This window comes from Corapipo altera, unplaced genomic scaffold, assembly GCF_003945725.1.
Source record: "Corapipo altera isolate COAL_440 unplaced genomic scaffold, ASM394572v1 61411, whole genome shotgun sequence".
Classification (NCBI taxonomy): Eukaryota; Metazoa; Chordata; class Aves; order Passeriformes; family Pipridae; genus Corapipo; species Corapipo altera.
The window spans coordinates 16,165,098-16,188,314 of NW_020884875.1; the positions used below are offsets into that span (position 1 = coordinate 16,165,098).

The window sequence follows — 23,217 nt, forward strand, 5'->3', positions numbered from 1 at the left end:
TTGTCTTCATACAGATAAAAAGATGTTTAAAATAGAATACAGTTTTTGTGATATTCCCAATTTTGCTATTTCCCTCTAATACAAGGGATATGATAGAGAAATAATGATGCACCATACTCACACAAGAAATCTCACCCTGATGAGTGGACAATGTTCTCTCTAATGATACATTAATGAGGAAGCAAGTTTCAGACTATAGCGTCCTGGGCACAAGATGTTCAATGTGACATTGCACAACTTTAAGCCGAGGCTTTTAACTTTTCTTTTGCAAGCTGTGGAGTTTTCTGCCACCAACGCAGTGGAAAACCAGTGATAAACAACGACACAATAATTATAAAAGACAGTTCAGCACATTAGCTGCAGAAGAAAAAAGCAGTAGTGTGCTGAAAAAAGTTTTCTGTACCTCATGCAAGCATCTCTTTTGAAAATTCTCTGTTGCATGCTGTGCAATGTGAGACTGCATCACGGTCACATTCTTTCAAAGCTTACTCTAAGGGGACAAGAACAGCATAGCAAGTGGAGCAAAATGCCAGTGAACTAAATACACTGTTAGTTAATGAGGTCCTGTTGCACAGTGAGAACTTGCATACAACAGAATAGCAACTAATGCACAGATATGTAGAAGACATCCACTTCAAAACTGTTATGCAAATCAGCATTAGAGCACTGCATCAAGATTTTGACTTAGGTTGACATCACTGGTTTAGTTTTCCATAATGTATAACTATTTTAATGCCCAACTCTACTGTATCTTTTTTATGTTTATTTTGGTAATGTACAATTTGATAAGAGTATCACATTAATTAATAATAAAAAAAAATTTAACAAGAAGAAAGCTTTTTAAGACATAATTATTAGCCACCAGCTGCATTTAATCCCTCCTGCAGACCTAAAACCATAATAACTTAGAAAGTTCTTTTCTTTGAGGATCGGTGAAAATCACTTGTCAATCATGAAGCACCTTAAAATACATTAATCATAGGAAAATATGCCAAGCAATACTTTCAGCAGTTATAAAGACAGAAGAAGGTGATTAAATTCCGCTTCTCTACCCAGCCTCTCCCCATTTTAATAAGATGGGAAGTTATGAAAAAATAAAATTCCATTGTACTAATAAAGTATTTTAAAAGTAGAAACTTTCAGTCCCTATTGAACCCCTTCTGGCTAGAATCTGTCTTTTCAGGGTCTAGTATTCCTGGCTGTTCATTGTGGCACTGCCTCTTGCTTGTGATGTCATCTCGGAGTAACCAGATTGAACTGGCCGGGAACCTCACCAGAGCTGCAGGCCTGAAGTTTACACTCGAATTACAGCACACAGATGAGCAATGAGAAAATGCCAGAGAGAGGGATCAAGTTTTCCACAAATCAGACAAAGGATCTTCACACAAAAATGAAGTTAATACTGAAGTAATTGATTCCTCTTTCTGAATGGTCACTGAGCTTTGTCAGTTTTAGTGGAATTGTTTAGCAAGGGGGATTTTTTAGCGTTTCTTTCATTTACAGGATTTCCAGCATGATGTTCACAGATATCACTCAAGACTGCAGTTATGAGGTAGAAATTCTGTGCTGTGCATGCTAACTTTTAAAAACATTAATATCTAAAAGCTCATCAAATCACATCAAGTTTTCTACAGCAATTTACTAAATTATTGTAGTGCCACAACAGCTGGATCAAATGCTTTGTATTCTTCCAGTTTACTCATAGCCCTCAATCACATGGACTCAAAATGCTGGCCATTAGTCTACTGTGTGTCCATCATATGGAGACACGGGTTTTTAGTGTTATTAAAATATGTAGGTTATTGCTGGCGGGGGAAGAATAACAGATCCTGCAGATACATAAGAACTTAAAAAAGACAGTGGACCATTTGAAGCTACAGTCCACACTAAGGGGACACTAGTCACACCCTTCACTCGGTGTCAGGCTCTTGGGACAAAGTGAAGTCCCTATAGCACTTGAGCTCCAAAATGGGCTTTTGGGCAATCTCTATCTGCTATATGCATTTTCCTACTGATTCCAACAGGAGAGTAATACATGCAGCTGCCGAATTACTCTACTGACTTGGCCGGCGAAGACTGAACTGTCGATGATGGTGATGCTACACTTATTTAAGTCTTATTCACTTCAGCAGGAAGATCTGCTCGCTACATATCTCAGCAGGGACACTGGAGGGGGGGAAGGAGTGTGCACCCCAAGCCCCCATCCTCGGCCTCTGGCGGCTGGAAGGGGCCGCGGCAGTGCGGGGGGGCTCCGGGAGCACCCTGGGCCATGCGATCACTTACAGACGTGGTCATCCATCCTCAGCGGCCTCCGGAGGCGGATGCTGGCCGGGATGGTTTTGTCCATCAGCTCCTCGACGCTCTGCAAAGAGGCGACGGCACGCCGTGGTTAGCTCGGCACAGCCCGAGCAGCAGGGCTCCGGCCACGCCGCCCTCCGCCCCGCACGGCGCCTACCTGCACCCCGACGGTCCGCAGCATCTCCCGCTTCTCCCGCTCCCGCGGCCCGATGTGCCGCCGGGAGAAGTCATCGTGCCGCGGCAAGAGCTGCTCGATGCACCGCGCCGCCTCGCCGCCGCCCCAGCGCCGCTGCCCCGCCGCCGCCGCCCCCCGCAGGTGCCTCGGCACCCCGCGGGCCGCCAGCCGACCCCAGAAGCGCCCGCAGCTCTGCATGGCCCCGCCGCGCAGACCCCGTCGGCGCCGGGCACTGCACTTGTGTGCGGGGGGCGGTGCGGAGCGTCCCCGCCGCCGGCGCCAATGGGGCCCAGGGGCGGTGCCGCGCTCGCCCCGCCCCGCCACCACCTGCCCGCCCGCCCCGCCGGCCCTGACCCCCCACCCCACCGGGACCGCCGCCGAGCATCCCTGCGCCCGCTGCTCCCGCGGCTCCCTGCGCACACCCCGGGGGACATTTTCTCAGGAAAGAGGGTTCCCGTCCGTAAGAGGCTTGCTCGAACAGGAGAAAAAGGTTTCTGTGTTTCTGCAGCAGAGCGTGTACTTGCTTTCGGGTGGCGAGCTTGAGAAGCAACATACGTCACTGTCCACAACTGCTACTGCTGTGTGTCGGTGTGTGCGTGTCTGTGAACTTTAGTACTTGTGGTGATGTCAGTCTTAGGGAGCGGAGAGGTAACTGGTACCCTCTTTCAGTTCTGTGTCTCTGAGGATAGCAGCAGAATTGCAAAGTTGTATCTTTGTTTATAAACAGAACCAAGTATAACCACGTTGAGGACATGTATTTGCATCAACGTTTAAATAGAATAAGAATGGCAGAAAAAAATATTCCCAAGACATATGTTGGTTTCATATTAATTGTATCACAGATGTGCTGTCTGTCTTCTGAATTCAGGGAGATAACTGCTCACTACTTCCGAACCTAAAACTAAATTTACTTTGCACCAAAGATCACTGACTCATACAAGCTCTCTACTCTTGTAGTAAACATGGAATTACTCCTCTGATATAATCTGAGTTATCCTACCTACTCCATTATGCAGGAAATGGCACTCACAATTTATACCAGTGTGTATTTAGAGTAATGACTTAAGTCCCTTGTTTCAGAATGAGAGAGCCCAAATTAATACACTAAACTGAGATGAAGCTCACTTCAAACTGCAAAGCTGTTTGTTGCAAGGCTTTGTGATATAAATCCAATACCGACTTTAGCAGATTGCTATTAAAATATAATTGTTTTGTTTTTCTCCTCTAAATGTATATATTGCCTCTTTATAAATATGATAGTAACATGAAGGGAATGAAAATTTTGCTGTGACTCCTAACTTGAGATAATATAACAAAAGTTAAATAGGAATATTAGAAAAATGCATTAAACCCACAAACCATATTACAAATTATTTCTTGTTACGAATTTGTACTGAAATAAATTTCTTTTAAAAGTAATTCCAAAGCTGTTTGAAACAATTTGCAGGTTTTGTCCAAATATTCTTGCAGAATGTGTCCAAGTAATAAGCGTTCATCAAAACTTATCCCTTTTCTCTGGCAGGTAATATTGGCATGATATTTCACACAAGATAAGCCATTACAGTCAGCTCACTTGAAATGGTAACTTTGATAGAATTGTTTCTTTAATGCGAGGTCAGAGTTTTATAGTTGCCTGTAGTGCTATAGGAATTGAAGTCTGGAGGGAAGACAGAAGCATCCTAAGCATCCCAAACCATGTATTGTCTACCCACAATTCTTCCTCTTCCGGAAGTAAGCCCAGTTTTAGTTCAACTTGAAAACTATGCTTTGGAGCAGGAAGACTGCAGAGATGAGCCAGTGAACCATGCAGTAGTGTCAAGGGATGCCCACTTCATGTGGAAAGCACCACATCTGGAGTGGTTTGTTAATACTTTCTTATTCAGAAACTTAACACAGACGTCACCTTAGCATGGGTTATGTGCAATCACTGTGGTAAGGATACAAGCCTGGCTTATGTTCTTGATCAGTTAGTTCTTTACTGCCTCCTGAAAACTGTATTAATGGCCTTAACAAGCAAATGGCAATCTTGAACAAGAGACACAATAGAAAATGAAACTCTGATATCAACTGTGGACAGTGCTTTGATATCAAAACAACAAAACCTAGCTAATCTTGTAGCTTCAAATAAACCAATCACTTAAAAGCACATGGCCAACAAAACCAGTTGTTTTCATTTCAGCATGTACATCAGCAGAAAGAAGGAAGTTTCCTGGAAGAGAGGACAGGATTGCAAAACAGTGTCTTGCTATTATTACAGCAATTTTTGCAAAGCTCAGAGATGCATATATCTTGGCCTGATGAGCTGACCATGCGAGTTGCTATGTAGCTGCTAGGAATGTCAGGTTTGTTAGATAAAGCACAAGACTCTTAAGAGAAGTGCCCTATACCTTTTATATTAATGTGACAGGGTATATGTACTCTTTTTAACACTGATAATATTTCACTTTATATGAATGACTTGACTCCAGCTGTGATTTAGTTAAAAATTCTGTTGCAGTTCTAATACTACAAAGTTTATGGGTGATGTTAGAAATATCATTCTGCGCTCTTCTTAAATCATGAATTACCAAAATAATAAAAGTGTGTTATATTCTTTTAAGATTCACTTCAATTGCCTTCCATAACCCACAGCTGAAAGTCTATGCCAGCTGATATGCCTCTGGACCACTGTATCATAGAACACAGAGATTGGGTCAGATTACAGTCTTATGTATAATAATAACCTATTTCCGACACTGGCCATGCAGCTACCTAAGGAGGAACATAAGACTAGGCCAAAAAGATGTGCTGATACCAATCTGCAATACTTCTACCATTAGTTATTATCCTGGGATTTCTGCTTTCAAGAGTCCGTAATGTGCTTTTTTCCCAAATTTATTCAGCTGACCACTGAACCCATGTAAACTACTAGTGGAATAAATATAACAGCTTACTATTCAAAAGCAGTTGTATTATAATCCTTTCTTCCTCTATCCACTACTCCTTAAAGTAATGAAAAGCACTCATAACATTAAAGCTATTACAAGTGAAACAGATCATGCAGGTATCAGTACAGACTTAACTTCTACATATGCTGATTTCTGTCCTGATGCAAGATTTGTTCTGTAAAAATTCCTCAACAGAAGGGAAGTTTTTAGCTGTTTACCATCTCCACAGTTGTTCCTGCTTACGGGTGTATACTGTAAAGATTGCTGCCTTTTAATTTGAAACATCTTTATGACAGTTTTTTTCTCTTCAGTAAGTGTTTCATCGGTAACATGACTCTTTGCTTTGAGTAAGATTTGAAAAGTACTACGGCTGTCATTACATAACGAACAACCCAGCTTCTTGTCCACCAACATCCCCAAGTCCTTCTCCTCAGGGCTGCTCTCAATCCATTCTCCACCCAGCCTGTATTTATGCTTCAGATTTCCCTGATCCTGGTGCAGGACCTTGCACTTGGCCTTGTTGAACTTCATGAGATTCACACAGGCTCACCTCTCATGCTTATCCAGGTCCCTCGGATGGCATTTCTTGTGTGAGCAAATGGCTGAAGAAGGCGTCTGAAGCTTTTTATGGTACTAGGTGTTAGTGTGTTTTCTCTGTTTCCTCTTCCAAGAATCACCAAGGGGAACTACTGTTCCCTCAGACCTGGTGTTCCAGGAGTAAAGGTTGACTCTAGGGTGTGGTCCCACAGGGTCTAGTCGTAGCAGGGTAAGCCAGGTGCTAGTTGTAGGATCCACTGGCAGTCCCAGGAAGTGATGAACCAGGTTCATTCAGAGTGTCCAGTCAGGAGCAAAAGCAGATGAGATCAGAGATAGGACTACAGACAAAGTTTCATCTTGATTCTGAAGTCCATTTTGGAGACAGGGCTAAAGACAGTGGGCAGTGGACATCTGAGAGACCAGTCCAGGATAAAAACTAGCTAGTGTGTAGGTTTGAGGTCTATCCAGATCACAGGGCCAGATTAGTCTGTGGCTGAGCATATGGCAAGATATCTGAGGGTCTAGGGCTGAGGTGAAGTGGAGACCCTGAGTTCATGAGCAGTGTGTACATGCCCTGGGTGAGGCTGGTCAGTGTCAGTAGTTTCTGTAGGTGCAGTTGGTGTCCTGACTTTCTCCTGTAACAACTATATGGTTAGGTAACGACTTTGCAGACTGGTTTTGCCCATAGGCTTTTAAATTATTTAAAGAACCCCTGAATAATCCAGTCTTCTGGCCAAAAAAGTCTCTTAATCCTTCAACGCGAATCAAACCTTTTTTGTAGTTCATTTCCTTTTATATTTGGAGTTGGGGATCTCCACATAAGAGATAAAGGAAATTAACTCCAATCACCACTGGTTTGATCTTCATCTGCCACCTTGCTCCTTCATTCTGAGACTAATTGAACTGCCAGACATCTCTGTGACACTTAGCCAAGCAGGGCAGCTGCTGCCATGTCTCCATGGGAGACACCTCTCCTCCCTGAAAACTGTCAGATTACAATCAATTATGTGTTTTGGTTTTCTTCCCTTGTTATCACTGTCAATCCTTAAAAATGCCTATCAATGTCCTCTGTAAAGCTTCCAAATGAGAAGGCCAGGAGGATCTACACTGGATTTGTTACTAAGTCAGAATTATTTGCTGCAGAGTGGGTGATTTTCTAGTCTTTGTCACTTGCTATTGTTGGTTAAAAGGTAAGCTTGATAGACTTTGAATGCAAATTCAGCTACTTAATATTGGATATGTTAAAGCTTTTATCATGTTTTTTGTGTCCATTGGCTTTTAAATACTGAACTTGGCTATATGATTACAGCATTGCCTTTGTAAATACAGGTGTTATCTACTATGAATACCTGTGTAATAGATATTGAATTGCAGTAATTTCTCTTAGCTAATCTAGTTTTATTAGGCAATTAAAAAGTTCTCTCTGGCACAGAGAGAACTGTATACTGCTGACCCTAACAGGTTTATCATGACGACAAGGTACTGAGAGATATTTTTTGGGAAATAAACATCTGACTTCTCTTATTCACATCTAGGAGTTAAAGGTATTATGGAACAGAGTATGCAGATTTTGCAAATTCAGGAATTATAAAAGGCTGAGTGTTTTTTTTTTTTTCAGAATAGCTTTTGAATATGTATAGGGTTTTATTTTGTTATTTTTACAGTAGAAGTGGAAGTACAAACCTTTGTTTGTATTTCAGCTAGCACATCAATACAGACTGCTGAGATCACAGCTTCAGCAAAAACTAAAGTTTTCTTTCAAAAAAACCTCAGATCCCAGGTGTCTGTCTAGATTTTCAAACCAACAGATGTTAATGAAACTAAGCATTAGCTTGAAAAACATTGACCAACAATCCTCTTCCCATTGCAAGATTAGGTCACAGTTATTCATCTTTTAGTGTATTAGTATTTTCCCAAATTTGAACAAGATCCCCTAGAAATAAAAACCCATTTTCCTCGCTCTATTTGAGGTAAAGGTTTATGAATTCCTCTTTATAAATCACAGAAGCTCCAATAAGGGCATACTTTTTTCCTCTTTGCAGAGGAGAAGAAATCTTGCAGTTCCTTAGGGGAAATCCCCTTTTAGGGGAGTTTCTGAGTCCCCATCTCCTTAAAGAGGGCTGCTGCTTCCGGAGCTGTAATGATTTATGATTTTAAGAGATCACTTAAACCAGTTCTGCAAATGCAGGAATCGATTCCATCAAAACATACCTTCTGTCAGGTTCCAGGTGGCCTATAATCAGTTAAGACATTTTGTTTGGTCATAGTCTGACTATATGTACATATACAGAGGTTCGTCCATATAAACGCAGATGAAGTTTAAGTTTCTGATTGAATCAACATAAGATTTCATTATACCATGTCCAGCCTAAAAATAGGAGTGACTTTCTTGGATGAATATAAGTTTTGCTGGCCTGCCAAGGGATCACAAGAGGTGAGTATCACAGACAGTACAAGGCAGGGAAGCAGGACTGCACAGTGAGTATACAGGAGTGAAAGACATGGGACTGGTTCTTTTGATAACCAGCTAGCAGCTGCAAAGGTTTGTTCTGCTATCTTCTTGAAGAATGTGTGCAATTGATTAGAGTATCTGATATTTTGCAAACTCCTAATGAACATATCTCTTAAACATAGACCAAGGTTGAATCAGCACTGAAGAATCTGTCTCTGAAATCAAAACTGAATAAATACTTTAATGTTACATAATATTTTAGTTAACATATAACTTAGAAAAAGATTTAGATGTTGCAATGGCCTAGTTGTTGTATTAGAGATCTTTTTGCTGTTCCTGTTTAAAAAATGAAAATAAAAACTAGCAAACATGGCTAAAATATAAGCTTTTTAAAAGTACTGGTTCACATACACTTGCTAGAGGCTTCTTAGGACTCAGCCGTATCTCCTCTAATCATTCCAGTCACAGTAAGCATGCTTTACCTTGGGCTGACATGACCTGACCATGACTTCCCATTCACTTACATTCCCTGAATCCTTCAGGGGTTGCACATGATTTGTACAGCCGTGATTCTGCAGCTCTGGCTAAAAAGCCATGCATTAATGTTGATTCAGTGTAGTGAAGCATCAACATACTGTGCCTCTTTACAGGACTGTAAAATTACAATGAGCCTCAACTAATTCAGAAATTTGTTATTTAGTGCAGTAGAGTGAGGCAAAATCCTGACTCAGGTGGAGAATGAACACCTCTCAGACTTTGGGGAGTAAGTGGAATGGCAGACTGCAACAAGGAGATGAAAAGTGCAGCTTGGGATATCTACTTGACAGATTTATAGGAAATGCTTGTCACTGTCAGTATGGTTTATTTGGAAAAAGGGTAATGGAACAAGTAATTGGTGAGAGTAGAGACTGACACAGGACTGATCAGTGGCAAAGAGTAAGAGAAAATAATTGAGAGTTAGGAATAACAGTGAGTGTAGCACTGAAAGAAAAAAAAAGTCAAATAACTACCTATTTACTAAATAAGGTATGTGTCCTAGGGAGAAAAGAGTGACTTTATAAATATATTCTAATGGATATGTCTAGAGATTAGATTAAACTTGCAAAGGAAATCCTAAATTTTTATTTCATGATTTTCAGTGTTGCATGTTTGGATGTAAAGTATAGCTGATAGGTAATCATCTGTAATTAAAATGGCATGGCAATATACAATGATGGGGGAAGCTGAGAAATCTCAGATGCTACTAACAATTCCTTTGCTGTTTTTTAAAATTATGATGATAAAGAAAGGATACATTATTTCATATAATTTTCTTATGACAGACGTTCTTCCAAAGGATGGCATGGAAGAATGTTAACTAACAGATGAAAAGAAGCAAGAGCAAATTGGAATTTTCATAGTACTAGCTTCTGAAAATTATGTGGTTTCATATTACATCTGATCTTATAGAACTCTATACCTGCTACCCATGGATTTATCGGAAATGTGTATCTTCCAATGGACACTGAGTTAATTAAGGGTAGCCTGTTAGTTTACTACTGTTGTGATGAGAACACAAGAGATCACCATCTTCTAACAGTGCTAATATGTTAGCCTGCCTAAGTGCAAATATTTAAAATGTATCTTCTCTGTGCTTATGTTTACCAATTGCAAAATGGCATTATGCAACTCTGTGTTTGCTAATCTTTTAAAAAAGCTGAATTAAATTATAGGATCAACTCGCCTTTACTTTTTACTCGATTAAGGTTTCCATGAATCAGAAACAGGGCCTCTGAAAATTTTGCAGAAGGTAAGAGCACACTCACACTTCCTTATCTGAATGACAGCTGCTTTGTAAAACAGTGTGCCACCACAGTAACCTCTGCCATGTGATCATAAGGAGCTTCCAGAAATAAAATCTATGACCCTCCTTACTGTTTCAACAGAAGACTTGCCTTCTGTTGATCAACATCAACTCTAGAACATAATCAAAAGACAGAAATATGTCTTTCCAAAGAAATAGTCTGGGCTCATTGGTAGGAAATACACTGGGCAAGGCGTACTGGCTAAAACAGTCTGTACCTTCTTGTCTAAGCAATTTTTAATCAAGGTGAGCAATATGCACTGTTAAATGGGACTTAGTACTCAGAAGCTTTTAAAGTAATAAAGAGCAATAGTGACATTGAAATAAAAATAATAGAATAATTTTGCTTTCCTGGTCAGTTCTCATTAACCCATTCAGTCACATATGAAATAACCAAAGAATTAAACTCAGGTCACACATTATTAAGAAGCAGATAATAAACCCTGAAAAATTATTACCTTACCTTTTAAGTTTATGACCAGTACCAAGGAATATGTGTCAGGTTTCTCTAAGAACTTTTGTTCATAAACTAGCCTGAACATTTCCATAATTACTAAGCACAAAATAATAGAAGAAATGGACAATGGACGAAGAGATTTGAAATAACTGTGTGAGGGTAAGAGCAATATAATCTGCAATTGTAATTGCAATTTATAATTGATCTATGAAAACATATATGAATAGTAGTATTTGTGAACAGAGAAATGTTCAGTGAAATAGATGGTTGTCTGGTGAAAAAATGGAGAATTTACAAAAGCCTGTTTAACTAAAAAAATCTGAGAATTACGACTTTCCCTGTGGGTACCTTAGGCCATTTTCAAATGCCTTTTTATTTGCTGCCTGATGAAATAACGAAGTAAATAATTTAATAGCAAGTAATGTAAAACTGATATTTCTTTTCCTTCTTCTCATTGATAAGATTCTTTAGAGACCAACATGCTGTCAGTCTGTACTTAACAGAGAACTTAGCAAGAAGTAAAAAATTAATGTAAAGTCTAATCTCCACTGGTCCCCCATCCCTGTCCCACAGTGCCCATGCCTGCCCCTACCCGCAGTGCCCCAGTCATACTTCGCTATATGCTCCTGTGCCTCACAGAACCTGGTGAGCTTGTTTTGATGGAGGATTTAGAAGCTGAATGCTGTTGGGTTGTGAGCTACTTCCTGTACACTTGCTGTGACTGGAATAAATCCTAACACTCCTCATGATCCTTGCTTTCTGATTAATCAGTGTTCCTCTTTGCCAGTTTTAGAGATCTTCAGGGAGCTAAAGAGTCATGGAGAGGACATTTGGGTGGAGTGAGAGAGGCTTTTGGTGGGAGGGGATCTGCTTCCTTCCCTGGTAAATAAATATTATCAGTGTGCTTGGGCTTGTGAAAGTACAAAATGTTAAATCTGAGCGTCACTTCGCATTGATTCAGAGATGTATACAAATAGTCCACAAAGCTGTAATGGATAACACTCCAGTTTTAACAATAATAATAAACAGTGTGAAAAACATTTGTTTCATAGGTGTTTTTAGAAATAACAGTGAAAAGCACTATTTTAATGCTGACTGTCTCTCAAACTTGCTCAATTCTGTTCTGAAATGTGGCCAATATTTTGTGCGTTTGGTTTATCCAGGACTGTTGAATGACCCACATTTTTAGTTAAGTAAATACAGAGGAGGTATTTGGTAGAGAGTACAAAGATTTCTATTTATTAGCAAAGTGTCTTTCTTTTACCTCTCTACTTCACAAAAATCTCTGAAAAGGAAATCATTGCCATGATATCTTCCACAGGTCAAATGGTATTTCCAATAATTCATATTCTAACAGTCATTTCACTCCCATATTAACTAGAGCACACATTATATCTGCTTTTTATTTTATATGGAATAGAATAGTTTTCTCTTTGTAGACTGCTACCAACATTTTCGTGCCACAAATAAGAATTTGAGTCTCTTCCTTCCCAGATGGTCTCATGTGCTAAATGGAACTTGCTTCTGATGTTTTGTACCTTCATACTCTTTTGTAATGGTCATGGTTATGTTGTCCAGCCTCTCTTTAGCTCACTACATCAGTTAAGCAGTGCAAGGGTTGGTGCTAGAGCCCAATGAAACAAAATTGTTTGCAGCTTCTCAGAGTTCAGGAGAGGTTGCTATCAGAGGATACAGTTGTCTAACCATACAAGATCAAATCTTTTCAATTTTTTCTTATGTGGCATTTTTTCTACCAGTGATCATAACTTTTGCTAAAACATACATACCTAAAAAAACCCCCACTTGATTATACTTTGTTGAGCTTCAGGTGACAAAAAACAGAAAAAGAAAAGGCCAGAAAAAGTATTGAAAATTATCATGAGTTACAAACTGATAATCAGAAGGGGTAAAGAAATCAACCAGGCAGGAAAGGAATTCAATATTTGTACATTTCTACTCAGTTCAACTGGAAGAATACCAAAAAACAGTATTTCAAATCCTTTTTCCTTTAGGCATAAACTCTGCCAAACAGGTAATAAAGTTACTTGCTGTAATGGCAGCTTTTCCCTATTATTAGTGCTTTTGTGGAAGAATAGCAGACTGGTGCTCCGTTTTCCAAACTTAATTCAGGCTTGCAACCAGCAGCTAGACCGTGTGGCAGCAGGCAGGACCCTAGAAATCCAATTCTTTCAAAAACTTGCCTTACATACTTAAGCTGGGAAAGTAAATGTATCAGTGGATTTCAGAGAGCCTAAAAATTACAATTATCCTTGTTTTAGTTATTTCATTTCTTCCTTATATACCTTTCCTTTTCCTGCTTCCGTGGTTTGTTTTTTTTTTTTTCTTCTGCTCTGCTGTCCTTATGTGCTTTTTGTTTTGTTCAAGTTTTCTTTTAGAGTAGTGTCATGGTTTAGGAATAGTATTCTTCAATTTAGTGCTCCCACTGAAACCATGGGCCACTTGTTCACTCACCTCATTCCCCTTCCCTCTTCCCCCTGTGGCACACTGGAGAGGAGAAATGGAGGCACAAAAGGTAAAGATCACAGGTTTAGGTAAGAACAACAGCAACAAGCTAAGAAAAAGAACAGTAACAGGAACTATATTCATGACAGAGGGTACAAGGAAGAGGCAAATCATTCACACAGAAGCAATACCAGACTGCTGCCTCCATCATGCTATGCTGACCCAGAAGGAACCCCTTCTCCCAGGAAGAGACTCTCTTCCCCCAGCCCCCAGAAATGATATAAGGTGGTATAGAATAACCTCCGGAACCAGGACAAGTAGCCTTCCCATTGCTCTGTTATTTCCTTTGCTTAATGACATTTATCTTTCTTCTTCCTTCTCAAAGGTACAAACACCAGTCTGAGGCCTCACTAAGCACAAACACGCAGCCTTAATTTACATGTAATCTTCTTTCCTTTAAAACCATAGACATGAATTTTAATGCACATGGGTCTCTGTAGAAAGAATTATAATATTTGCTTTAAAAAAAACCCCTCGTGTAATAAGCAATACCTAACCAGACTAGCTATGGTTACTGCTTTCCTCTTCTGCTGCTTTTGCTATTAGATTTCATTCATACTCTATGGTTTTAGAAAGCTAACTTTTTTTTTTACAGTGTTCTAGTGTACCATAATATTGTACTGATACATTTTTTAGCATTACAATTTTTTGCAGTTAACTGTAAGTAATTTGTTGGTAAGACGTGAATAGTCTTATCTCTGGCACTGCAGTATTTCACTGTTGTCAAGAAAGAAGAAATTTTACTTTCCCTTTTTTTCTATCTCTTCTTCTGTTCCCATTTGTGAGTTTCCTCCTCCTTCCTTGTATAATGAATCATTTCATCTTGCTAACCATGCAGGAAACATTTTTCTTTTTCTGGATTAGATTTCTGCCTAGTTAATGAGTTTGATCAGCTAACAAAGAAGTCTAGTAAGTGTTGGGAATGTCTCAAAGTGAGAGACAGAAGCACCAGCAACAAGCTGTTAGATTGCCACATGATAACTATTGAAATTGCAGTCTTAGTGTTAGGATTTCCATTTACGATAAAACTTAAATAAAATAGTAACCCGAACTTCCTGAAATGTCTTTTAATAGTTTTGGCTGGGGTGGGAATGTGAACTTTACCATATGGGAGTTTTTATTTTGCCAGAGTCAGGTCCTCAGTCACTTGAATTTCATTATTTGTAGAACCATCTGTAAATTAACCTGTTTGACTTCCTTTTTTTCCTCTTTCTCTTTTTTCCTCTGGCTTACCAAGGTCTTTGGATGGATGCTACTGTAAATAAGCAGCAATTTCACAGGGTACAGTAATTGTTACTATATAAGAGTGTTTACAGCAATTTGACAGGGAAACTAATATTGTAGGATGTTATGGAAGATGGGAAGGTCACAACAGCTCATTTAATTTCTGTATAAATTCAAAGTGTATTCATGTGACATCTCTCTCAGCAAGAACACCAAAAAAAGAAGAAAAAAAATGTACTTCCATCTACAGCTGAATACTGTCAGCAGTACTTTTTCTAAAGAATGTAGCAATCCCCAGAATGCCTTTTAAACTGGAAAGCAGAGAGGCACATCCTACAAGTACAACAGAACTTAGCTTCCTTTTACCTAGTTGTGGTTGTAAGGTGCGAGACTTTTCATTAATCATATATCCTAGAAATATCCCTGATATTGCCTAGGTAGTTTAGAAGAGAAATTACTGAAAAAGGTGCTTGATTTTTAAGCTTCTTACAAAACTTTAAGAGACAAACAAATGAAAAGTTATACTAATAGAAGGATGCAGATTACAACCAATGGACAATGAGAACCATGTTACCAGCGATGGCTTGAACTGATCACTATTGAAAATGAGAGATGTCACATAGTCTTCTGTTCACACCAGCTGCCTTTGCTTTTGTGACATCTCTGTGCACTGAGAGGCTCCTTCTATGTACTGATTAATCTCCCAGTTTATCAAAAAGTTATATATATATTTTTAATCACTTGATTATTTAGATAAGTCTGCTCAGGTAGGGGATCTAGCAAGCTTCAGAGCTGATGCAGGATAAGGGACAGAAGCAATTGTGTGTGGTTGTATGTGTGTGGGTGCGAATGGAAGAAACAGAGTCTGACCTCAGTAGGAGCAAGCTGTTTGGATTGACCTAACCAGTGTTGGGAGAAATACCCTGATTCAACACCACCCACTGCCCATCACATTTAGTAGCAAAAGATAGCAAAAGATGACACTTTACATTGTGAAAAAGCTCAGCTTCTGTATGGCTATGCCTTTGAAATACATAGAATCTCACCTTTCATTATCAAGCTATGTTTTGGAAAGCACACTACCTGGGTGCAGCCAGTAATCTTATGGTTTTATTCTAATTGGTTTACTTCACCAGTGCTGCAATTAAGTAAGGTGAACAGTTCCCTCCTCATCTTCTTCCCCCCAAACTAATACTCTCCATACAGTTAATCTTGGGCCAGAAGAGTACTTTAGAACATTTACTGCAATACCATGTACCTACGTTTCCTACATCTGTCACCCTTATTAACACTGTTTGCCTCACTCCTTCTTTCCCTATTTTCTTTGTATTGTAATACCCACCAAGTACATTTGAGCATCTGTTTGGGGCATGTACTCTTCTGTACATTCTGTAGCTGTCTGATGTAGCTTTATTTCTCATATTCCTAAAGACTTTATCAATGTGTAAAACAGTGGGTAAATTTTTCCTTTTTGCTAATCTTTTCTGTATCAGTGGTGGCAATTAAGTGCACAGATATCTGTGGAAGAACAACTTGACTAAATCCCTTTGACTTTTGCTGTTATCAGCTGTTCTTTATTTCAGGCATAATGATTAAACAACAAAAAAGTGATTGCACAGAACACATCAGAAATCGAAATACGAGGATTAGCTGGCACCACAGCTCACAAAAGAATTAACTGACAATGTTGCATGACCCAAAGCATTTCACTATCTGTACTTTGCAACACATGGAAGAGCACACTAAAGAGATAAAAGAGAAACAAAAACAATAAAATCCATGTTAGCTGTGGGTCAGCTGGAAAATAATATTGCTTGTAGCAATAAGCTCTGAGATCAAGTGATGAATTTGGTTCTTTTAAAAATCAAAAGGTATGAGCACAGTAACACTAATTTGTCAGTGTGTGCTTTCAAAAACATGAATAGGAATTTAGAGCTAAGTTCTAAGGTAGAAATGCAAGAGAATTAAGCTGATGAAAGACTTCAGTTTTTATCTTTCTTATCTTTCCTTGGATAACCTCTGGATTGGAGCCATCACTGATGTCATCCAAGTTGAAAACCTTGGACTGTTGCCTCTTAAAATGTCGTTACTATCCTGGACAGATGTTGGAAAGTCTCTTTATGTCTTAAAAAGGAAAAAAAAAAAAATCAAGGATTTGCTATTTGGAAATGTTATATGTTGATATATGTCAGGTCAACATCCAGCAGATTAATTCCACCACTGCACAGTGGGAAGAAAACCAAGAACCCCCCAAGCTCTGCCCCCCTTTTCAGTTTCCTGTTGTTACTGAAGTCTGTCCTACTAAATTGGCACGTGAGGATTTCTGATCTCTAATGAGGACTGGGAGTTTACACAGGAATGAAGAGTAATGTGACTGAAAATAATACATGGAATGAGTATACAGAAATAGAATAAGAAAAACTAATGAACGTGACAGAACAAAAAGACCAGAAAAAAGATCATCAGGAGTGTTTATATACCTTTAAAAAAAAGTATTTACAAGGTATCCTTCTACTGGATGTGTTTCCCTTTATAAATTTCAATCATATTTATCAGTCTGCAATTAGTATTTATTGCATCACTGATTTTAGTATTTTCCATTTACCAAAGTCACTTAGTGCATTTTTAATAGAGTCAAAAAGTACCAAGATAAGAATACTAATCTGCATGTCAGAAACTTTGCTGGTTTAATCCTTGTTTGATTCCAGTACAGCAAATGCTATTCCTCATTGTTTTACAGCCAGAACAAACAACATTAAAAAAAATTCAGTTACGTGTCAGGTGACTTAAGAATATTTTTTTACTTCTTCTGGTACTCTGATGTTGTAGCTTTTCATATACCACTATTAATGGATGTGTCTGAGCATAAGAAAGGCTGCATCAAATTAAATCATGTATGAGGCCAAAAACATACTCATCTTCAAGCGCTGCTTTGTTGATATGTTCGAAGATCTTTAAGGGTTCTGAACTCATGTTGCTTCTCAAAACCATGACAGCATCAGTTATTTGAATGTCATAAAAATAAAATACATTAAAAAAATCCTTTGTAAGGAGTCTTAGACTTCTATGGTGAAAATAAAGCAATCAAATTGTGGACTATCAAATGAAAATCAAGTCAAAATTTATTTTGATGTTTAGTTACACTACAAAATTCTTATTACTCTCAAAATTATGAATTATTAAAACTTCAAATATACGAAGATTCATCCATTTCATGTTAATTCTGACTACTGACAAATCACAACTTACTTACTAAAGGATTCTACATATGTAAGCTGTAGTTAACTAAAAATTTTACTGCATGTTTACTTATATTAGCTTTGAACTCCTTTGTATCTCCCTATAAGATACTACAGTGTAGAATTAAAGTGAAAAGTGTGGCAACTCCTGGTTAGTGCAATTTGCATTTAATTTCCAGTGTCTGAAGAGTTTAAACCCGTTGCAAATTCTAGAAAATAGTATTCTCAGGCAAAGCTTTGGGCTGTATACACTTGGTAATTTTCCTTTTTACTTGTTCTGTGACCTGAAGGTAGAGTTATTTGAAATACTTCCTGTATTATTACATAAAAGGGTTCTAAGGATGGTATCCTGCAGTCAGTATTTGCCCAGTTAGTGTCTACTGTTTCCTCTCTGCTGCTCTGTTACCTTTCTTGGGCAGAGACACACTCTTCAAGACAAGAATGAAAAAACCTCTCTCATTCACCTGCTCAGTTAGAAAGGACAGAAAGGACAGAATACATTTCTGAATGAGGTCTTTACAAAGGGATGTAGTTAATTTTTCTCAGTTCAGCCCCGAAATTGGACAAACGGAAAAAAAAAATAAATAAAAGGGACAGTGATGGTTAAATGCCACTTGTTTGCAGGCTCATGTTTGTCAGAGTCTGGGTGGATTCAGAGGACAGTTTACAGAGATTTAATTTACGGTTTAAACACAAGCAGTTTGATTACTGACATAGCCAATCCCTACTGTCTTGCTTTTGTTGCAGTCTAAGCAGATGAGTCTTTTTTTGTGTGTGGAAGAAAGACAACTGCTTCTGGATGAGACAAAAAGAAGATAAAGACTGCCACCTATTGCATTACAAAATAAAGCACAGTTTCTGCATACAGGAAGACAACATGCTGGCAACCCAGTGACTGAAAAAAACCCTCCGAACTAACAAGGCAGAACTTTCTCCTCTATGAGCTGCTTAATGCTTTAAAGTAGATTTCTTTTCTTCTGACTGCCCTGAGTTCAGCGTGGTAGCCGTCTCTATCACTTTTCCAATAAAAAGGTTTTGGTTCCTCTAACATATAACTTTTTATCTAAGTGTGATGCATCTTGGCTCTATGCCTAATTTATAAATTGAAAGACTTTTCTACATTCAGCCTCAACAAATCAAATTCATTGAAGGTATAAAATACCTAGGTGAGGTATTTAGTTACAAGACGTATTTGCATCCTTTTCAGGGTAAGTTTATGTACATGAATTCTTTTACTTATTTACAGGGGAGGCAAGAAAAAATTCTGTGTTCTTTGTCCTTGTCTGAATATTCATCTTTACCTTGTCATCATCATGGAATTGTCTTTTACACATATAAAACTATTGAAGCCCAGTAAAATCACATGGGTGCTGAAGAGAAAAATGGGCAGATATTGTGAAAATTTTGACCTAGAACACTATTAAATATAGGTCAGTCAACAAAGTGTACTGAAAGGAATACAACATCATTTACACAGAGGGGAGACAAGGTGACCTGATTACATACTGTTAATTTTTCATTCCTTTCACACTACAGTACAAACAAGACTCTTGACCATCTGTTGAGTACTACTGGAAATCAGCCTACATTTTTCATAAAACTAACAGCAAGAACACAACAAAAGAAAAATCTAGTGTCACCAAATAATGAGCCTTTGACTGCTTAGCTGAACTGTCTGGGAGGCCAAACTTGGGCCTCAGAGACTTGATTCCTGAGTAGACTTGCAATGCACTGTTCCAGCCCTATTGCACTGCAGAGCCAATATGGTATAACCTCTCTATTTTACCCTGATATTTTTTGAGCAGAAAAGGCTATTGGCTGAAATTAACACTGTCTGCATAGGTAAGTTTTTTAATGAAAGTCATTCATATTAAATACCATAAGGTTTCCTCTATGTTTAATACAAAATGTCAAGAATAAATATATTAAAAACAAATAATCTGAATTCCCAACTTTAAAGTTCAATTTATGATTATCTAGTGTGGCCTTTGTAAGAGATGCATAGATATTCTGGGAATTTCTACATCAAGCCAGTACGTTCTGAGACAAAGTACTCAAAGACTTTTGATCTGGATATAATGACACTATCAGAAGGACACTATCTACCAACTATATGCCTGGGTAGACTAACTCCCTATATGTCCTGTTAGAGTTTTTACTGTTCATCATTCCCAGTTTAAATATGCTTAACTTCATGTCACAGAAATGTTTAACTGCTACAAAGTTCCACGAGTGAATGAATTCCCGTAACACTAAAAGTTAGAAGCTTATATATTGCTACAAAATTTTTAAAATATGATGAAAAAGATGTAAAAACTGACAAGTTAAAGAAAAAAAAGTTGTTTCTTCTGTTATATAAGATTGCCAAACTGCATAGTATTAATGAAACATATAGGCTACAGAAATTTTCAGTCAGTATTACATTCAAACAGCCAGCACTCATGCCCTGATTTATAGCTCAATGCAGTATAACAGAATTTGCAGCAACCTGCACAGCCTAGACAATTGTATCAGGAACAGGGCAAAATCTGTCTCATTGCCAACAGCTTCTCTGCCCTGGGCCAAAGTGCGCTTTTGTTTTTTTTTCTGGTATTTGCTGCCATCTCATGTATTTTAAGAAGTACTGCAGTGGAATTCTAGAAGTGAATGTTTTATACCTCAAAAGTATGCTACTGCAATGTTAAACAAATATGTTACTTAAAATTCTGGAAAGGTTTTTGTTATTTCTACATGATATGGAAGTAACCTATATTCAAAACCAAAATGAAATATTCTGCACCAATCTGGGTGAAATAACATGTGAAATAACCGGTTTTCAGCTTCTCAGTGTATGAAAGACATTGACATACTTCCAGACTTCAAGGAGAAGGCCAGAAGATTTTCAAGGGCTGGAGAATATCACCAATAAGGAGCGCCTGTAGGTTTGTTCAGCTTTAAGAGGACGAGGCTTCAGGGTGACCTTATTGCTATCCACCATTAATTACCCAGTGGGAGGACATAGAAAAGATGCTGTGCTGCCCAAGCAGCTCTTCTTTGCAAGCTGCTTCTCTTGAGAGCTTACAGTGCTGTGATGTTATCTTGCAGACAACTGCAATAACAAAGTCTCCAAGACATGGAAAAAGATTCACTATCTCTGGCAGACACAGGATTGAAACTTGGACCACACTATCTGACTCCTTGGAAAAACACAGTGATAGGACAAGACAAACACATTAACTGCAATAGAGGAAATTCAGGGTATATTAAGGAAAAAAGGAAATAAGTTTTCACCATGAGTGGTAAAACACTGAAACAGGGACCCAGAGGTGTCATGGAAGACAAACTCACAACTTAAACAGATGTCAACTCCTCAAATCAGGAATGCCTTGTGACTCTGGGAAAGGAGGAGAAAGAGAGAATATACACTATGACACAGCAGAAAGGCCATTTTTTGGTCAGAATGTTGTGCTGCCTAGATACTGCATCACCATAAAAAGCAAGTAAGGGAACTTACAGGTTACATCCTTTTCTCTTGGTGCTTGCAGTCACGTGACCAGGGTTTTTGTTAGTAGCCAACACTAACCTAAAGACATAGTCCAAAACATAAAAGGCAGGAATAAAGTGCAGAAAAGCTTACTTAAACCTCAGTAAGAAAAAGATTCTTCATGCCAGCTAGAACCTGTCAGCAAACTAACAGGGGCTTTGAGATGAACCCACTAAAGGTGATCTGTGAGTGCTGAAAGCACTGTGCCAGAGCAACTTAATAAAGCCAAAATGTTGATCTATTAAAAATGCATAAGTACATAACTACTCTGAAGAAGGCCAGTGTTCTTACTTCCATCTATCAATACAGAAATACTGAGCTACTGGCTTTGAAAAATGATGTCAAGGCGTAATTTCCATAGCCACAGCATGATGAGGATTAATGCTCTCAGACTATTCATGTGCACCCTCAGTCCACTCCTTGGGACTGCTGAGCCAGTGGCACTGACACGTGTATGCTTTGGCAATACTGTAACACTCTCCAGGCACTTAAGGGCCTGACAAAGACTTGTAACCTGAAAGAAGAACAGATGAGGAGAGGTGCTGACTCAACACTTTCAAGAGTTACTGCTCTACTTTTTCTTATACAAGTACTTACCTTGAGTCTTAGAGATCACATCTGAAAACAATGCAAAATCATCAATCTTTTGTGCTTTGTATATGAATCATCAAGAAGACAAACTGAATGAGAAACTACATTAACATGCCTGTTTTCCTGTAAGCATTAAACAAACATTTTATTAACACGCTCCACCTGCCAAAGGCTTGAGCAAGAAGGCAAAAAACTCCCTCTGTTTCTCCTATTCATATTCAGTGAAACAAAATTTCTTTCCTTAGGCAGATGAAGATGACTCATTTTAGACACTCCTGGACATAGCAGTGCCATACAGAGATATTCAGAGATACAATTGCATGAGCATTCTTAACAAGTAGTACCGTTTTCAAGTGACAAAAAGCCATGAATGTATCTGAGCACAGCATAGTTATAGCATTAGACATGTTCCTTTAAAAAAAAATCCAATAAAATTTTGGTATTTTCAGGTTTCTTTAATATTGAAAAAGGTTTTGGTGCTCAAAGATATACTGAAGTATAAAGACTTTTTTAACATAGTAGGTATTCTTGAAGAAGGACTGAAAAGGACTTGTTTTTCAGTTATCTTTTGGTCTCTTTTCACTATTTTCTTGAACATAGCAACCAGAAGCCTAAATGAAAGATTAAGAGAGATTACTGATGAGAAGAAAAGTCAAAGCATATCACACAGTGATTAAACCACAGACTGATTTATTTTATCAACAGTCTGAACAGTCAAAATTATACTGTACCATGGCACTTCAGAACGTAAACACAAACACATTGAGCATTTTGGGCCTTTGTCACCAAAATCAACATTAGTTTTGCAAACAAAATCACTTTCATACAGCGGTACTGACGGATACGGGACATGGTGGTTCAAAGGAGATTAATTAGGATAATCAATTCGACCTTGCAGCATGCTCTAACAGAGTCACCATTCCTATGGACCTGAAAGGTCCTGCCTGTTCAGCGTTACTGAGGTTATAGCAGAAGGAACTTGGCATGAATTTGTTCACAGAAAGTGATCAGGCATTTGAACGGACTGCCCAGAGAAGTGTTGGAGTCACAGGCCCCGGAGGTGTTAAGGAAGGACGCGCTGTGGCACTTAGTGCCTTGGTCTAGTTGACACGGTGGTGTTCGGTCATAGGCTGGACTCGACGATTTCAGGTCGTTTCCAACCCAACTGATCCCGTGATTCTGTCACAGACCAACTTTACTCGGAAGCTTCGGGCTTATGTTTCCGCCGGCTCCGTTGCGGCGGGTGCGGCGGCGGGGGAAGCGCACAGGTGGCTCGGCGGCGGCGGGGGAAGCACACAGGTGGCTGTGCGGCGGGAGGGAAGCGCACAGGTGGCTCGGTGGCGGCGGGGGAAGCGCACAGGTGGCTCGGCGGCGGCGGGGGAAGCGCACAGGTCGCTGTGTGGCGGGCGGGCCCTCTGTGGCTCCGCC

At 39.0% G+C, this 23,217-nt stretch overlaps 1 protein-coding gene and 1 long non-coding RNA gene across 2 annotated transcripts in view; both read right to left on the reverse strand.

Moving 5' to 3' along the window:
* GLDC (glycine decarboxylase) overlaps nt 1–2,673 on the reverse strand; it is a 45,037-nt gene extending 42,364 nt beyond the window's left edge. The window contains exons 1-2 of the mRNA XM_027635036.1: nt 2,456–2,673; nt 2,284–2,362 (exon numbers count right to left, since the gene is read on the reverse strand). Coding sequence (XP_027490837.1) covers nt 2,284–2,362; nt 2,456–2,671 — 295 coding nt within the window. The 5' untranslated portion in view covers nt 2,672–2,673. The remainder of the gene's footprint in view (nt 1–2,283; nt 2,363–2,455) is intronic.
* A 17,874-nt stretch (nt 2,674–20,547) lies between these two features.
* Nucleotides 20,548–21,623, reverse strand: LOC113943372. Its single transcript, XR_003526298.1, has 3 exons — nt 21,490–21,623; nt 21,169–21,237; nt 20,548–21,048 (listed from the first exon to the last, which is right to left on the reverse strand). It is a non-coding gene; the product is annotated as an uncharacterized LOC113943372 (long non-coding RNA).
* Between the last annotated feature and the right edge of the window lie 1,594 nt (nt 21,624–23,217).